Here is a 15,938-nt window from a genome sequence, read left to right on the forward strand (position 1 = left end):
TGTACTGTGCCCATGCAATGCACCCATGCATGGGGTGCTGCAGGTGCTGCAGCCGCTGCACCCATGCACTGTGCCCGTGTGCTGCACCCATGCACTGTGTCCATGCACGGGGTGCTGCAGCCGCTGTGCCCGCGGCACCCATGCACTGCACCCATGCACGGGGTGCTGCAGGTGCTGCACCCGTGTGCTGCGCCCATGCACTGTGTCCATGCACGGGGTGCTGCAGCCGCTGCAACCGCTGCGCCCGTGCGCTGCACCCATGCACTGCACCCATGTACTGTGCCCATGCACTGCACCCACGTACTGCACCCATGCATGGGGTGCTGCAGCCGCTGCGCCCGCTGCACCCGTGTGCTGTGCCCGTGCATTGCGCCCATGCACTGCACCCATGCACGGGGTGCTGCAGCCGCTGCAGCCGCTGCACCCATGCACTGCACCCATGTACTGCACCCATGCATGGGGTGCTGCAGCCGCTGTGCCCGCTGCACCCGTGTGCTGTGCCCGTGCACTGCGCCCATGCACTGCACCCATGCACGGGGTGCTGCAGCCGTGTGCTGCACACACTGCGCCCATGCACTGCGCCCATGCACTGCACCCATGCATGGGGTGCTGCAGCCACTGCAGCCACTGCATCTGTGCGCTGCACCCATGCACTGCGTCCATGCACGGGGTGCTGCAGCCGCTGCGCCCGCTGCACCCATGTGCTGTGCCCATGCACTGCGCCCATGCACGGGGTGCTGCAGCCGCTGCACCCACTGCACCCGTGCACTGCACCCATGTACTGCACCCATGCATGGGGTGCTGCAGCCGCTGCGCCCGCTGCACCCGTGCACTGTGTCCATGCACGGGGTGCTGCAGCCGCTGCAGCCGCTGCACCCGTGTGCTGCGCCCATGCACTGCACCCATGCACTGCACCCATGCATGGGGTGCTGCAGCCGCTGCACCCGCTGCACCCATGCACTGTGTCCATGCACGGGGTGCTGCAGCCGCTGCGCCCGCTGCACCCGTGTGCTGTGCCCATGCAATGCACCCATGCATGGGGCGCTGCAGCCGCTGCAGCCGCTGCACCCGTGTGCTGCACCCATGCACTGCACCCATGCACTGCACCCATGCATGGGGTGCTGCAGCCGCTGCACCCGCTGCACCCATGCACTGTGTCCATGCACGGGGTGCTGCAGCCGCTGCGCCCGCTGCACCCGTGTGCTGTGCCCGTGCACTGCGCCCATGCACTGCACCCATGCACGGGGTGCTGCAGCCGCTGCACCCACTGCACCCGTGCGCTGCACCCGTGCGCTGCACCCATGCACGGGGTGCTGCAGGTGCTGCAGCTGTGTGCCCATGCGCTGCACCCATGCACTGTGCCCATGCATGGGGTGCTGCAGCCGCTGCACCCACTGTGCCCATGTGCTGCACCCATGCACTGTGCCCATGCACGGGGTGCTGCAGCCGCTGCACCTGTGTGCTGCACCCATGCACTGTGCCCATGCACTGTGCTCATGCACAGCATGCTGCAGCCACTGCATCCACTGCGTCTGTGCGCTGCGCCCATGCACTGTGCCCATGCACGGGGTGCTGCAGCCAAGCTGCAGCCACTGCGCCCATGTGCAGCACCCATGCACTGCGCCTGTGCACGGGGTGCTGCAGCCGCTGCACCCACTGTGCCCATGCATGGGGTGCTGCAGCCACGCTGCATCCACTGCGCCCATGCACTGCACCCATGTCCTGCGCCCGTGCACGGGGTGCTGCAGTCATGCCGCACCCATGGACAGCGTGCTGCACTTGTGCTGCACCAATGCAGTGCATGCACCCACTGCACCTGCACTGCACCCATGCATGGGGTGCTGCATCCGCGCTGCACCTACACTGCACCCCGTGCTGCACCCAGGCCCTCCAATCACTGCAACCCACTTTTTTTAGGGGGGAAATGGGGGCACGGCCCCCCCCGCTCACTGCACACCCCCAAAACCACTGCAAACCCCCTCAAAAAACACCGCAAGCCCCAAAACCACTGCAATCCCCCCCAAAAAACATCGCAATGACCCCCCAAATCACTGCAAACACCCCAAATCACTGCACCCCCCCCAACGGCTGCATGCACGGAAATCAGCAGGAATACCCCCAAAACCACCGCAAACGTCGCAGGAGTCACCGCGCTCCACAAAACACTGCAACCGCCCCCAAAATCACTGCAAACCCCCCCAAAATCACTGCAAACCCCCCCAAAATCACTGCAAACCCCCCCAAAATCACTGCAACCCCCCCCAAAATCACTGCAAACACGCCCAAAAAAATTGCAACTGCCCCCCAAATCACTGCAAATCCCCCCAAAACCGCTGCAGGCACCGAAATCACTGCAAATCTCCCCAAAACCACTGCAGCCTCCCCCCAAACGGCTTCATGCACCGAAATCCCCTCAATCCCCCCCAAACCGCCCCCCCCCCCCGCGCTCCCGCCTCTCCCTCCGGCCCCTCCCCCGGGCTCCGCCGCCCGGGCCCGTTCCCACGGCCCGGCCCCTCCCCCCGCGCCCCTCCCCCACCGCCCGGTGCCCCCTCCCCCACCCCCCGGTACCCCCCGAGCCCCTCCCCCACCCCCCGGTGTCCCCCCCCCCCGAGCCCCTCCCCCTCCACGTTCCCACGCTCCCCGTTGCGGGGGGGGGGTCGCTCCGTCCCGTTCCCCCCCCCTCCCCGCCGCCCCCATCGGCTCCGTTCGGCTCCGGTTCGGTCCCGCTCGGCCCCACTCGGTTCCGTTCGGCTCCGGTTCGGTCCCCGCGTGTCCCCGTCCCGGTTCCCCGCCCGGTCCCGCCTCCGTGAGAAACTTTTTTTCTGGCGGCGGCGCCAACAACGCGGCTCCGCTTCGCGCCTCTTCCCGCCCGCTCCGGTTCGGGCCCAGCTGCGCCCGGATCGGGCCGGTTCCCCCCGCTCCGGTTCGGTTCGGTTCGGTCCCCCCCCCCTCACCTGCGGCGGTTCCGAACTGCAGCAGCAGCAACACGAGGAGGCCGCGGGGGCCCCCGCGGCGGCGCCTCATGGCGGCGCCGGGGCCATGAGCGGCCGCGCGGCGGTACCGGCCGGTTCCGAGCGGCCCCTCGGGCCGGTTCCGAGCGGCGCCGCTCGCTGCTCCGCGCCGGGACCCGCGAAACTTCGCGGCGGAGCCGCCCGGGGCCGCCCCGCCCGCCGGGAGGGACCGGGGCGGGGCCGCCGCCGCCCCCCGCGAGCACCGGGCACCGCGCCGGTACCGCCGGGCCGGGCCGGTACCGCCGGGCCGGTTCGGAGCCCCGAGGGACGAGGGCTCGGCGTCCTCGAGTGTCCTCGGCTCGGTTCGGGGCCCCTCGGATCACACGGGGACGGGGGGTTCGGGTTCTTCGGGCCGGTTCGGAGCCCCTCGGGTCCCGTAGGGCCGGTTCGGGGCCCCTCGGATCACACGGGGACGGGGGGTTCGGGTTCTTCGGGCCGGTTCGGAGCCCCTCGGGTCCCGTAGGGCCGGTTCGGAGCCACTCGGATCACACGGGGACGGGGGATTCGGGTTCTTCGGGCCGGTTCGGAGCCCCTCGGGTCCCGTAGAGCCGGTTCGGAGCCCCTCGGATCACACGGGGACGGGGGATTCGGGTCCTTCGGGCCGGTTCGGAGCCCCTCGGGTCCCGTGGGGCCGGTTCGGAGCCACTCGGATCACACGGGGACGGGGGATTCGGGTTCTTCGGGCCGGTTCGGAGCCCCTCGGGTCCCGTGGGGCCAGTTCGGAGCCCCTCGGGTCCCGTGGGGCCGGTTCGGAGCCCCTCGGATCACAGGGACGGGGGTTCGGGTCCTTCGGGCCGGTTCGGAGCCCCTCGGGTCCCGTGGGGCCCGTTCGGAGCCACTCGGATCACAGGGACGGGGGTTCGGGTCCTTCGGGCCGGTTCGGAGCCCCTCGGGTCCCGTGGGGCCGGTTCGGAGCCCCTCGGATCACACGGGGACGGGGGTTCGGGTCCTTCGGGCCGGTTCGGAGCCCCTCGGGTCCCGTGGGGCCCGTTCGGAGCCACTCGGATCACAGGGACGGGGGTTCGGGTCCTTCGGGCCGGTTCGGAGCCCCTCGGGTCCCGTGGGGCCGGTTCGGAGCCCCTCGGATCACACGGGGACGGGGGTTCGGGTCCTTCGGGCCGGTTCGGAGCCCCTCGGGTCCCGTGGGGCCGGTTCGGAGCCCCTTGGATCACACGGGGTCGGGGGGTTCGGGTCCCGTGGGGCCGGTTCGGAGCCCCTTGGATCACACGGGGTCGGGGGGTTCGGGTCCCGTGGGGCCGGTTCGGAGCCCCTTGGATCACACGGGGTCGGGGGCTTCGGGTCCCGTGGGGCCGGTTCGGAGCCCCTCGGATCACACGAGGACGGGGGTTTGGGTCCCATCGGGCCCCATGGGACCGGTTCGGTACCCCTTGGATCACAGGGGGACGGGGGTTCGGGTCCCCTCGGGCCGGTTCGGGTCCCCTCCTGTCCCATCAGGCCGCTTCGGAACCCATGGGGTTCAGGTGCCCTCGGGTCGGGCTCGGTTCCGATCGGCCCGGTCCGGTCCGGGTCCCCCGGCTCCTCTTCAGTTCGGTCCGACTCGGCTTGGTGCCTCCCGGACCGGCTCGGCTCAGGCCCAAACGGCGCCGGGGCGGATCGGTTCGGCTCAGCGCTAAGCTCGGTCCGGTTCGGATCGGCTCAGATCGGATCTGTCCGGTCCGACTCGGATCGGTCCCTCCCGGATCCGTTTGATCTTGCTCAGCTCTCGGCTCCATCCGGTCCGGTTCGGCTAGGTCCGGTCCAGATCACCTTCCCTCCCCGGTTCTGCTTAGATCAGCCCAGATCGTTTTGGCACCGCTTGGTTCGGTTCAGTTCGGCTCGCTCCGGGCCAGGCTCTCCCCAGGGACCAGATTGGATCGGTCCGAACCGGCAACCGGCGCCCCTAAGGACCGGGCTGGATCCACTTGGTCCGGACCGAACCCCCAAGGACCAGCCTGGACTCCCCGGAGCTGAGACTGGATTGGACTGAACGAACCGGACCGAAGCCCCGGCACGGAGCAGATTGGACCGACTCGGACCGGGCCTGGATTGGGCTGAACCGGAGCAGACTGAAAACCCGGACCGGATCTGAGCGATTTGGATTGGGATCGACAGCAAGGACCGGACTGGATCAGGTCCAAAGCTCCCGGAACGGGACCAGGACCGAACGCGTGGGTGCTCAGCCCTGCAATGAGCGTGGGTGCTCAACCCCCTGCAATGAGCGCGTGGGTGCTCAGCATCCCTGTAAAGAGTGCGTGGGTGCTCAGCCCCCTGCATTGAGTGCGTGGGTGCTCAGCCCTGCACTGAGTGTGGGTGCTCAGCATTCCTGCAATGAGCGCGTGGGGTGCTCAGCCCTGCAATGAGCGCGTGGGTGCTCAGCATCCCTGCAATGAGTGTGTGGGTGCTCAGCCCTGCAATGAGCGCGTGGGTGCTCAGCCCCCTGCAATGAGTGTGGGTGCTCAGCCCTGCAATGAGTGTGTGGGTGCTCAGCCCTGCACTGAGTGTTGTGGTTGTTCAGCATCCCTGCAATGAGCATGTGGGTGCTCAGCCCTGCAATGAGCGCGTGGGTGCTCAGCCCTGCAATGAGTGTGTGGGTGCTCAGCATCCCTGCAATGAGCATGTGGGTGCTCAGCCCCCTGCAATGAGAGTGTGGGTGCTCAGCATTCCTGCAATGAGTGCGTGGGTGCTCAGCCCCCTGCAATGAGTGTTGTGGGTGCTCAGCCCTGCACTGAGCATGTGGGTGCTCAGCATCCCTGCAATGAGTGTTGTGGGTGCTCAGCCCTGCAATGAGATTGTGGGTGCTCAGCCCCCTGCACTGAGTGTGGGTGCTCAGCATCCCTGTAAAGAGTGCGTGGGTGCTCAGCCCCCTGCAATGAGTGTTGTGGGTGCTCAGCCCTGCAATGAGCATGTGGGTGCTCAGCCCTGCAATGAGTGTGTGGGTGCTCAGCCCTGCACTGAGTGTGGGTGCTCAGCATCCCTGCAATGAGTGTGTGGGTGCTCAGCCCTGCAATGAGCGCATGGGTGCTCAGCCCCCTGCAATGAGTGCGTGGGTGCTCAGCCCCCTGCAATGAGTGTGTGGGTGCTCAGCCCTGCACTGAGCGTGTGGGTGCTCAGCCCCCTGCATTGAGTGTTGCGGGTGCTCAGCCCTGCACTGAGCGCGCCCGGTCTCAGCGCCGCCCCGCGCGGCTGCTGCCCGGCCCCCAGGGCCCCCTGCCCGGACGCCTGGGCCCTGCTGGGGCTGGGGGGGGGGCTGCAGCTGTTCCCCCCCCCCCCCCCCCCCGGGCTGATGTTTGCAACAGCTGCACGTCCAGCGCCAGCGAGGGGCCCAGGCGTCCGGGCACGGACCACCCCCTGGCAGGAGGGGCCCAGGCGTCCGGGCCAGGAAGATACGAAGCGGAGCCAAGGGCGGGGGGGGGGTCCCAAAAGCCACCCGGGCACACGCCACCCATGGGTGCTGGCACCGCCACCCGTGTCCGGGGGGGTGGCACATCCCGGTCCTGGCGCTGCCCCACATGTCCCCTTGCCCCCCAAGTAGCCTCCAGACACCAGAGGTGGCCACAGGTCACTTTATTCACTGCATTTTTTAAGCAAAGGCACTGGCTGGCGGGGGGGGGATGTCCCCATGTGGCACCTCATGGGGTGCCCGAGCACCCATGGGTGCCACGAGGGTCGGGGCCACCCAGAGGGCAGAGTGAAGGGGACACCTGGCACTACGGGAAGGATCAAGGAGATTCCCGTGGGCAGAACTAAGGGTATTCCCAGCCCCGTGGGCAGAGTTAAGGAGATTCCTGGTGCCATGGGCAGAGTTAAGGGGATTTGGGGCACCCTGGGTGGATTAAGGCAATTCCTGGTCCCATGGGCAGAGTTAAGGAGATTCCCGGCACCATGGGTGGAGCTAAGGATATTCCCGTCACCCTTGGCAGAATTAAGGGAATTTTGGGCACCCTGGGCAGAGTTCATGGAATTTTGGGCACCATGGGCAGAGTTGAAGCAATTCCCGGTCCCATGGGAAGCATTAAGATTATTCCTGGCACCATGGGTGGAGTTTAGGAGATTCCTGGCACCATGGGTGGAGTTAAGGATATTCCCGTCACCCTCGGCAGAATTAAGGGAATTTTGGGCACCCTGGGCAGTGTTAGGGATATTCCTGGCACCGTGGGCAGAGTTGGGGGAATTTTGGGCACCCAGGGGAGAGTTCAGGGGATTTTGGGCACCGTAGGCAGAGTTAAGGCAATTCCCGGTCCCATGGGCAGAGTTAAGGATATTCCCGGCACCCCGGGCAGCATTAGGGATATTCCCAGCACCATGGGTGGAGTTAAGGGAATTTTGGGCACCCTGGGCAGCGTTAAGGATATTCCCACCACCCTGGGCAGCATTAGGGACATTCCCGGCACCCCGGGCAGCGTTAAGGGGGTCCCCGGGCCGCCCCTCGCTCAGGCCGGCGTCCCCACGAAGTCCCAGATGAGGCTGTTGACCACGTCGGGCTGGTCCTCGGGGAGCCAGTGGCTGGCGCCGGGCAGCACGTGGAGGCGCCCGGTGGGCGCCAAGCGCCGGTGCAGGTCGGTCGCCATCCGGGGGTCCAGGTAGGCGTCGCGGGAGCCCCACAGCAGCAGCACCGGGGCCGGCGGGCGCTCGCGGGGCACCGGGTCCCCCCTGCGGCCGGGCAACGGGGACCCTCAGCGCCCGAGCGGGGACAGTACCCAACCGGGCTGAGAACCCAGCCGGGAAGAGCGTCCAACCGGGGTGAGCATCCAACTGGGAAGAGCACCCAACCGGGACGAGCACCCAACCAGGGCGAGCACCCAACTGGGTTGAGCACCCAACCAGGGCAAGCACCCAACTGGGTTGAGCACCCAACCAGGACGAGCACCCAACCGGGCCGAGAACCCAGCCGGGAAGAGCGTCCAACCGGGGTGAGCATCCAACTGGGAAGAGCACCCAACCGGGACGAGCACCCAACCGGGCCGAGAACCCAGCTGGGAAGAGTGCCCAACCGGGGTGAGCATCCTACTGGATTGAGCACCCAACTGGGGCAAGCACCCAACTGGGTTGAGCACTCAATCGAGTCAAGTACTCAACTGAATTGAGCACCCAACTGGGTTGAGCACCCAACTGGGTTGAGCACTCAACCAAGTCAAGTACCCAACTGGATTGAGCACCCAACCAGGGCGAGCACCCAACCAGGGCAAGCACCCAACTGGGAAGAGCACCCAACTGGATTGAGCACCCAACCAAGGTGAGCATCCAACCAGGGCGAGCACCCAACCAGGGCAAGCACCCAACTGGGAAGAGCACCCAACTGGATTGAGCACCCAACTGGGGCAAGCACCCAACTGGGTTGAGCGCTCAATCAAGTCAAGTACTCAACTGAATTGAGCACCCAACTGAGTTGAGCACCCAACTGGGCCAAGAACCCAGCCAGGAAGAGTGTCCAAACAGGGCGAGCGCCCAACTGGGACAAGCACCCAAGTGGGTTGAGCAACAAACCAGGTCAAGTACCCAACTGGGAAGAGCAACAAACCAGGTCAAGTACCCAAGCGGGAAGAGCACCCAACTGGGTTGAGCACCCAACTGGGTTGAACACCCTACTTGGTTGAGCAACAAACCAGGTCAAGTACCCAATTGGGAAGAGCACCCCACTGGATTGAGCACTCAGCTGGGTCAAGTACCCAGCTGGGGCAAGTACCCAACTGGATTGAGCATCCAACTGGGTTGAGCACCCAATCAGGTTGAGAACCCACCTGGGAAGAGTAACCAACTGGGGCAAGTACCCAACTGGGTTGAGCACCCAACCGGGTCAAGTATTCAACTGGAGCAAGCACCCAACTAAGTTGAGCACCCAACTGGATTGAGCAACCAACCAGGTCAAGTACCCAACCAGGGTGAGCACCCAACTGGGTTGAGCAACCAACCAGGTCAAGTACCCAACTGGGAAGAGCACCCAACTGGATTGAGCATGCAGCCAGGTCAAGTACCCAACTGGAGCAAGCACCCAAACGGGTTGAGCACCCAACCAGATCGAGAACTCAGCTGGGAAGAGCAACCAACCAGGGTGAGCAACCAACCAGGGTGAGCACCCAACCAGATTGAGCACCCAACTGGGTTGAGCACCCAACCAGGTCAAGTATCCAACTGGGAAGAGCGCCCAACTGGGGCAAGTACCCAACTGGGTTGAGCACCCAACTGGATTGAGCACCCAAACGGGTCAAGTACCCAACCAGGGTGAGCACCCAACTGGGTTGAGCATCCAACCAGGTCGAGCACCCAACTGGGTTGAGCACCCAACTGGGTTGAGCACCCAACCAGGTCGAGCACCCAACCGTGGGTCAAGAACCAAACCGGGTTGAGCACCCAATCAAGTCAAGCACCCAAACAGGTTGAGCACCTGACCGGACTGAGCACCCAAATCGGTTGAGCACCCAACTGGATCATCCCTGAACTGGATTGGATCAGCTCCGAAGCAGATCGGATCAGCCCCAAACCGAATCGTCCCGAATCAAATCAAAGTTAAGGGAATTTTGGGAACCATGGGCAGGGCTAAGGGCTGATCCACATTGTGGATCATCCTTGAACCAGATTGGTCCCAAACTGGATCAGATTGCCCCCGAAATGAATGGTCCCCAAACTGAATCGACCCTGAATCGTATCGACCCCAAATTGGCCCTGAACCAGATCAGCCCAGAACCAAAACAGCCCCACATCGGATCTTCCCTGAACCGAATCAGTCCTGAACTGGATCAACTCCTCTCTGGATCATTCCTGAATCGAATCATTTCCAAATTGGATCATCCCTGAACCAAACTGGCCCCAAATCGGACTGTCCCCAAACCAAATCACCTCTGAATCAGACCAGCCCCAATCTGGATCACCCCTGAACCAACCGGGCCTCAAACCGGATTGTCCCCAAACCGAATGGGCTCAACCCATTGTCTAGGTTGTCGCCTACCCGAAGAGGTTGCGGTAGTAGTTGAGGGGTGGCGTGAGCGCGTGGGGCTGCGAGAGCCCGTACAGGTAGGCGTCGAGCTCCTGCTCCGTGAGCCGCCGCTGCGGCGCCTGGATGCCCACGCGGCGCCCCACCAGCATCATCTTCAGGAGCTGCAGGAGAGGGCCCAGCCCCACGTCCCTCTGTGCATCCATCCATCCATCCCTCCATCCCTCCATCCATCCATCCATCCACCCATCCATCCATCCATCCATCCATCCATCCATCCATCCATCCATCCATTCAACCATCCCTCCATCCACCCACCCCTCCATCCATCCATCCATCCACCCATCCAACCATCCATCCATTCAACCATCCCTCCATCCATCTCATCTCCTCCATCTTCTCCATCCAACCATCTCCTCCATCCCCAAATCTCCATTTCCTCCATCCCATCATCTCCTCCATTCTATAATCTCCATCATCTCCATCCAACATCCCTTCATCCTACCATCTCCTGCACCCCACCACCCATCCCTCCAACCATCCCTCCCACCATCTCCTCCATCCCACCATCTCCTCCATCCTGCTGTCTTCCATCCTGCTGTTCCTCCATCCCACCATCCATCCGTCCATCCCACCATCCATTCATTCCACCATCCCTCCATCCCACCAACCATCCATCCTGCCATCTCCTCCATCCTTCCATCTCACCATCCATCCATCCATCCCACCATCCCTCCATCCCACCATCCCTCCATCCTACCATCTCCTCTATCCCTCCATCTCCTCCATCCCTCCATCTCCTCCATCCTACCATCCATCCCTCCATCCATCTCCTCCATCCCTCTGACCCACCATCCATCCATCCCACCACCCATCCATCCTACCATCACCTCCATCCATCCATCCATCCATCCATCCATCCATCCATCCATCCACCCACCCACCCCTCCATCCATCCATCCATCCATCCATCCATCCATCCATCCATCCATCCATCCCACCATCCATCCATCCCACCATCTCCTTCATCCCACCGTCCATCCATTCATCCTACCATCTCCTCCATCTCCTCCACCCCACCATCCATCCATCCATCCATCCATCCATCCATCCATCCATCCATCCCTCCCTCTCTCCCTCCCTCCATCCATCCATCCCTCCATCCATCCCACCATCCATCCCACCATCTCCTCCACCCCACCATCCATCCTACCATCTCCTCCATCTCCTCCATCCCACCATCCATCCATCCCCCTCCATCCATCCCTCCATCCCACCATCTCCTCCATCCCCCTGCGCCTCCACCCATCCATCCCTCCCTCCACCCCTTCCCTTGGTTTCCCCACCCATGGGTGCCCGCCGAGGCCCCACCTCGAAGTCACCCAGGGAGAGGAGCAGCTCGGGCAGCCAGGGCAGCTGGAAGAGGAAGACGTAGCTGGAGCGGAGCAGCTGGCTGGGGTGGCGGGCGATGAAATCTGCGGTGGGCAGCGGGTGTCAGCGGTGCCACCGGGGCCACGGGGACCCTCGGCGAGGTGGCGGCCGCAGGTCCCCACCCCTCTGCCCCACGCGGTGGCCGTAAGAGCTGGTAGGGGATGGTCATGGAGGTGGCATGGCCAGGAGAGGTGGTACCCAAGGGCATGGCCATGAGAGATGGTACAAGAGATGGCACCCAATGGCATAGTCATGAGAGATGGCACCCAAGGACACTGCTGTGAGAGGTGGCACTTAAGGGCATGGCCATGGGAGATGGCACCCACGGGCATGACCATGAGAAATTGCACCCAATGGCATGAGCATGGGAGATGGTACAAGAGCTGGCACCCAATGGCATGGCCATGGGAGATGGTACAGGAGATGGCACCCAAGGGCATGGCCAGGGGAGTCAGCACCCAATGGTGTGACCATGGGAGACGGTACAAGAGATGGTACCCAATGGCATGGCCATGGGAGATGGCACCCAATGGTGTGACCATGGGAGACGGTACAAGAGATGGCACCCAATGGCATGGCCAAGAGAGATGGCACCCAAGAGCCCAGCCATGAAAAGCCACCAGAGATAGGCACGAAAGGTGGTATTTGATGGCAAGGCCTCCAGAGATGGCACCCAAGGGCATGACCATGAGAAATTGCACCCAATGGCATGAGCATGGGAGATGGTACAAGAGATGGCACCCAAGGGCATGACCATGAGTGATGGCACCCAATGGCGTGACTATGGGAGTCGGTACAAGAGATGGCACCCAAGGCCATGGCCATGGGAGATGGCACTCAATGGTGTGACCATGGGAGATGGTACAAGAGATGGCACCCAATGGCATGACTATGAGAGATGGCACCCAATGGCGTGACCATGAGAGATGGCACCCAATGGTGTGACCATGGGAGACGGTACAAGAGATGGTACCCAATGGCATGGCCATGGGAGATGGCACCCAATGGTGTGACCATGGGAGACGGTACAAGAGATAGCACCCAACGGCATGGCCATGGGAGATGGCACCCAATGGTGTGACCATGGGAGATGGTACAAGAGATGGCACCCAATGGCATGGCCAAGAGAGATGGCACCCAAGAGCCCAGCCATGAAAAGCCACCAGAGATAGGCACGAAAGGTGGTATTTGATGGCACGGCCTCCAGAGATGGCAACCAAGGGCATGACCATGAGAGATGGCACCCAATGGCATGACCATGAGAAATTGCACCCAATGGCATGAGCATGGGAGATGGTACAAGAGATGGCACCCAATGGCATGACCATGAGCGATGGCACCGAATGGCATGACTATGGGAGTTGGTACAAGAGATGGCACCGAATGGCGTGACCATGGGAGATGGTACAAGAGATGGCACCCAATGGCATGGCCATGGGAGATGGCACCCAATGGTGTGACCATGAAAGATGGCACCCAATGGCGTGACCATGGGAGACTGTACAAGAGATGGCACCCAAGGGCATGGCCATGGGAGATGGCACCCAATGGTGTGACCATGGGAGATGGTACAAGAGATGGCACCCAATGGCATGGCCAAGAGAGATGGCACCCAAGAGCCAGCCATGAAAAGCCACCAGAGATAGGCACGAAAGGTGCCTTTGATGGCAAGGCCTCCAGAGATGGCACCCAAGGGCATGACCATGAGAAATTGCACCCAATGGCATGAGCATGGGAGATGGTACAAGAGATGGCACCCAAGGACCCAAGGCCACGGCCATGGGAGATGGCACCCAACGGGGTGACCATGGGAGATGGCACCCAAGGCCACGGCCATGGGAGGTCCTGTCGCTGCCCCCCCGGTCCCCGCTCACCTCCCATGAGCCCCCGGTGCGGCCCGTCCATGACCACCAGCTTCTCCACCATGTCCGGGTAGGCGGCCGCGAACTCCCAGGACAAGACGCCGCCCCAGTCGTGTCCCACCAGGACGCACTTGGGGACCCCTGGGGACACCCCAGCAGGTGACACCCCATCCGGGGGGTGTCTTTGGGGTGTCCCCCCCTTGCCGTCCCTCACCCTTGTCCCCGGGTGTCCCCAGGGCCTCCACGACGTCACGGATGTCCTCAAGCAGCACATGGGGCCGGTAGTTGTCCTTGTCCCGGGGTTTGTCGGAGGCTCCGCATCCCCGTAGATCCAGGGCCACCGCGCGGAAGCGCCCGCCGAATTCCCGCAGTTGGTGGCGCCAGCAGAACCTGCGGGACGGGGACGGGTCTCGGTGCACCCATGGGTGCCCCCCTGCACCCACGGGACCCCCCGTGGCACCCACCAGTTCTGGGGGAAGCCGTGGAGCAGCAGCAGCAGCGGCGCCGTCGCGGGGCCCGCGGCCACGTAGTGCAGCCGCAGCCCGGAGCCCTGGGGACAGCGCGGCCGCGTGGGGCCCCAAACCGCCCCCGAGACCCCCAAATACCCCCCCGAACCCCCTGAGCCCCCCAAGTCCCAGCCCCAGGCCCCCTCTGGGCCACCAAATCCGCCTAAACACCCCAAATCCCCCTCGAGTCCCCCCAAATGCCCCCCTAAGACCCCCAAATGCCCCCAAACCCCCTGAGCCCCCCAAGTCCCGGCCCCAGGCCCCCTCTGGGCCACCAAATCCGCCTAAACACCCCAAATCCCTCCCGATCCCCCCAAATGCCCCCCTAAGCCCCCCAAATCCTCCCTTTAGACCCCCAAATGCCCCCAAATCCCCCTCTAGGCCCCCAAGTGCCCCCCTTCAGACCCTCCAATCCCCCCAAATCCCCCCCCAGACCCCCAAGTGTCCCCTTTCGGACCCCCCAATCCCCCCAAATGCCCACTAAGTCCCCCAAATCCCCCCAAGGGCCCCCTTAGGACCCCCAAGTCCCCCCTTAGTTCCCCCAAATGCTCACTAAGCCACCCCAAATCCCCCCCTAGGCCCCCAAGCATCCCCCTTTGGCCCCTCAAATGCCCTCTAAGCCCCCCAAATGCCCCCTTAGGACCCCCAAATGCTCCCAAATCACCCCCTGGGCTCCCAAGCACCTCCCCTTCGGACCCTCCAGCCCCCCTGGATACCCCTCTAAGCCCCCCAAATCCTCCCTTAGGCCCCTTAGTCCCCCTTAGGACCCCCAAATGCCCCCAAATGCCCCCCGGGCTCCCAAGCGCCTCCCTTCGGACCCCTCAATCCCCCAAAAGGGCCCCCCCAAGCCCCCCCCCAAGTGCCCCCCTTCAGACCCCCCAACCTCCCCAAATGCCCCTCTAAGGCCCCCATATTCCCCCCTAAGCCCCCCCTTAGGACCCCCAAACGCCCCCCAAATCCCCCCTAGGCCTCCAAGCACCCCACTTCGGACCCCCCCAATCCCCTCATATTCCCCCCTAAACCCCCCAAATGCCCCTTAGGACCCCCAAATGCCCCCAAATCCTCTCCTGGGCTCCCAAGTGCCCCCTTCGGCCCCTCCAATCCCCCCAAATGCCCCCTAAGACCCTCAAATCTCCCTTAGGACCCCCAAATGCCCCCAAATAACCCCCAGGCCCCCAAGCGCCCCCCCTTCGGACCCCCCAATCCCCCCAAATGCCCTCTAAGCCCCAAAAATCCCCCCAAGTCCTCCCTTAGGTTCCCCCAAATGCCCCCAAACGCCCCCCACATCCCCTCAAGTGCCCCCCCTTTGGACCCCCAATCCCCCCAAACACCCCAAATCCCCCCAAACGCCCCCCAAACACCCCAAATCCTCCCCAAATCCCCCCAAGTGCCCCCCTTCGGACCCCCCAATCCCCCCAAACGCCCCCCAAACACCCCAAATCCCCCCCAAACGCCCCTCAAATCCCCCCAATCCCCCCCAAACACCCCAAATCCCCCCCAAACGCCCCTCAAATCCCCCCAATCCCCCCAAACGCCCCTCAAATCCCCCCAAATCCCCCCCAAACGCCCCCCGCGCCCCCCCAAATCCCCCCAAACACCTCCCCAAATCCCCCCCAAACGCCCCTCAAATCCCCCCAATCCCCCAAACGCCCCAAATCCCCCCAAACACCCCAAATCCCCCCAAATCCCCCCCAAACGCCCCTCAAATCCCCCCAATCCCCCCAAACGCCCCTCAAATCCCCCCAATCCCCCCAAACACCCCAAATCCCCCCCAAACGCCCCTCAAATCCCCCCAAATGCCCCCAAACACCCCAAATCCCCCCAAACACCCCAAATCCCCCCAAATCCCCCCAAACGCCCCCCGCGCCCCCACCCGCAGCCGCAGGTGCCGGTGCTCCCCATAGGCGCCGTCGGCCAGGCCGGGGGGCGGCCGCGCTCGGGGGCGCCGGCTCAGGGCCCCCCGGAGGCCCCCCCGGCGCAGCAGCACCCAGGGGACCCCCAGGGCCAGCGCGGCCGCCCCGGTCACCAGCGCCGCCAGCGTCGCCGCCGCCCGCGACGTCCCCCGCGCCACGGCCAGGAGCAGCCGCGTGGGCGCCAGGAGCAGCGAGGACCACGACGGCAGCATCGGGAGCCTGGGGGACGGGGGGCATCAATGGGGGGACCAGCACCCAAGGGGCCCATCTTTGGGGTGGCCCATGAT

At 64.2% G+C, this 15,938-nt stretch overlaps 2 protein-coding genes across 2 annotated transcripts in view; both read right to left on the reverse strand.

Moving 5' to 3' along the window:
- NOTCH3 (notch receptor 3) overlaps window positions 1-3,024 on the reverse strand; it is a gene marked incomplete at its 3' end in the record, with an annotated part of 30,364 nt that extends 27,340 nt beyond the window's left edge. Inside the window, 1 exon segment of the mRNA XM_088535138.1 lies at window positions 2,955-3,024. Coding sequence (XP_088391264.1) covers window positions 2,955-3,024 — 70 coding nt within the window.
- Window positions 3,025-7,429: 4,405 nt separating this feature from the next.
- Window positions 7,430-15,863, reverse strand: EPHX3 (epoxide hydrolase 3). The gene is made up of 7 exons (XM_088535144.1): window positions 15,612-15,863; window positions 13,697-13,782; window positions 13,447-13,622; window positions 13,245-13,373; window positions 11,311-11,414; window positions 9,955-10,103; window positions 7,430-7,661 (listed from the first exon to the last, which is right to left on the reverse strand). Exons 1-7 carry the CDS (start codon window positions 15,861-15,863, stop codon window positions 7,442-7,444), a joined length of 1,116 nt encoding a protein of 371 aa, XP_088391270.1. The 3' UTR covers window positions 7,430-7,441.
- Between the last annotated feature and the right edge of the window lie 75 nt (window positions 15,864-15,938).

The sequence above is a fragment of the Tinamus guttatus genome, unplaced genomic scaffold (genome assembly GCF_059628265.1).
Source record: "Tinamus guttatus ecotype Peru unplaced genomic scaffold, ASM5962826v1 Tinamus_guttatus_pri_ptg000617l, whole genome shotgun sequence".
Lineage (NCBI taxonomy): Eukaryota > Metazoa > Chordata > Aves > Tinamiformes > Tinamidae > Tinamus > Tinamus guttatus.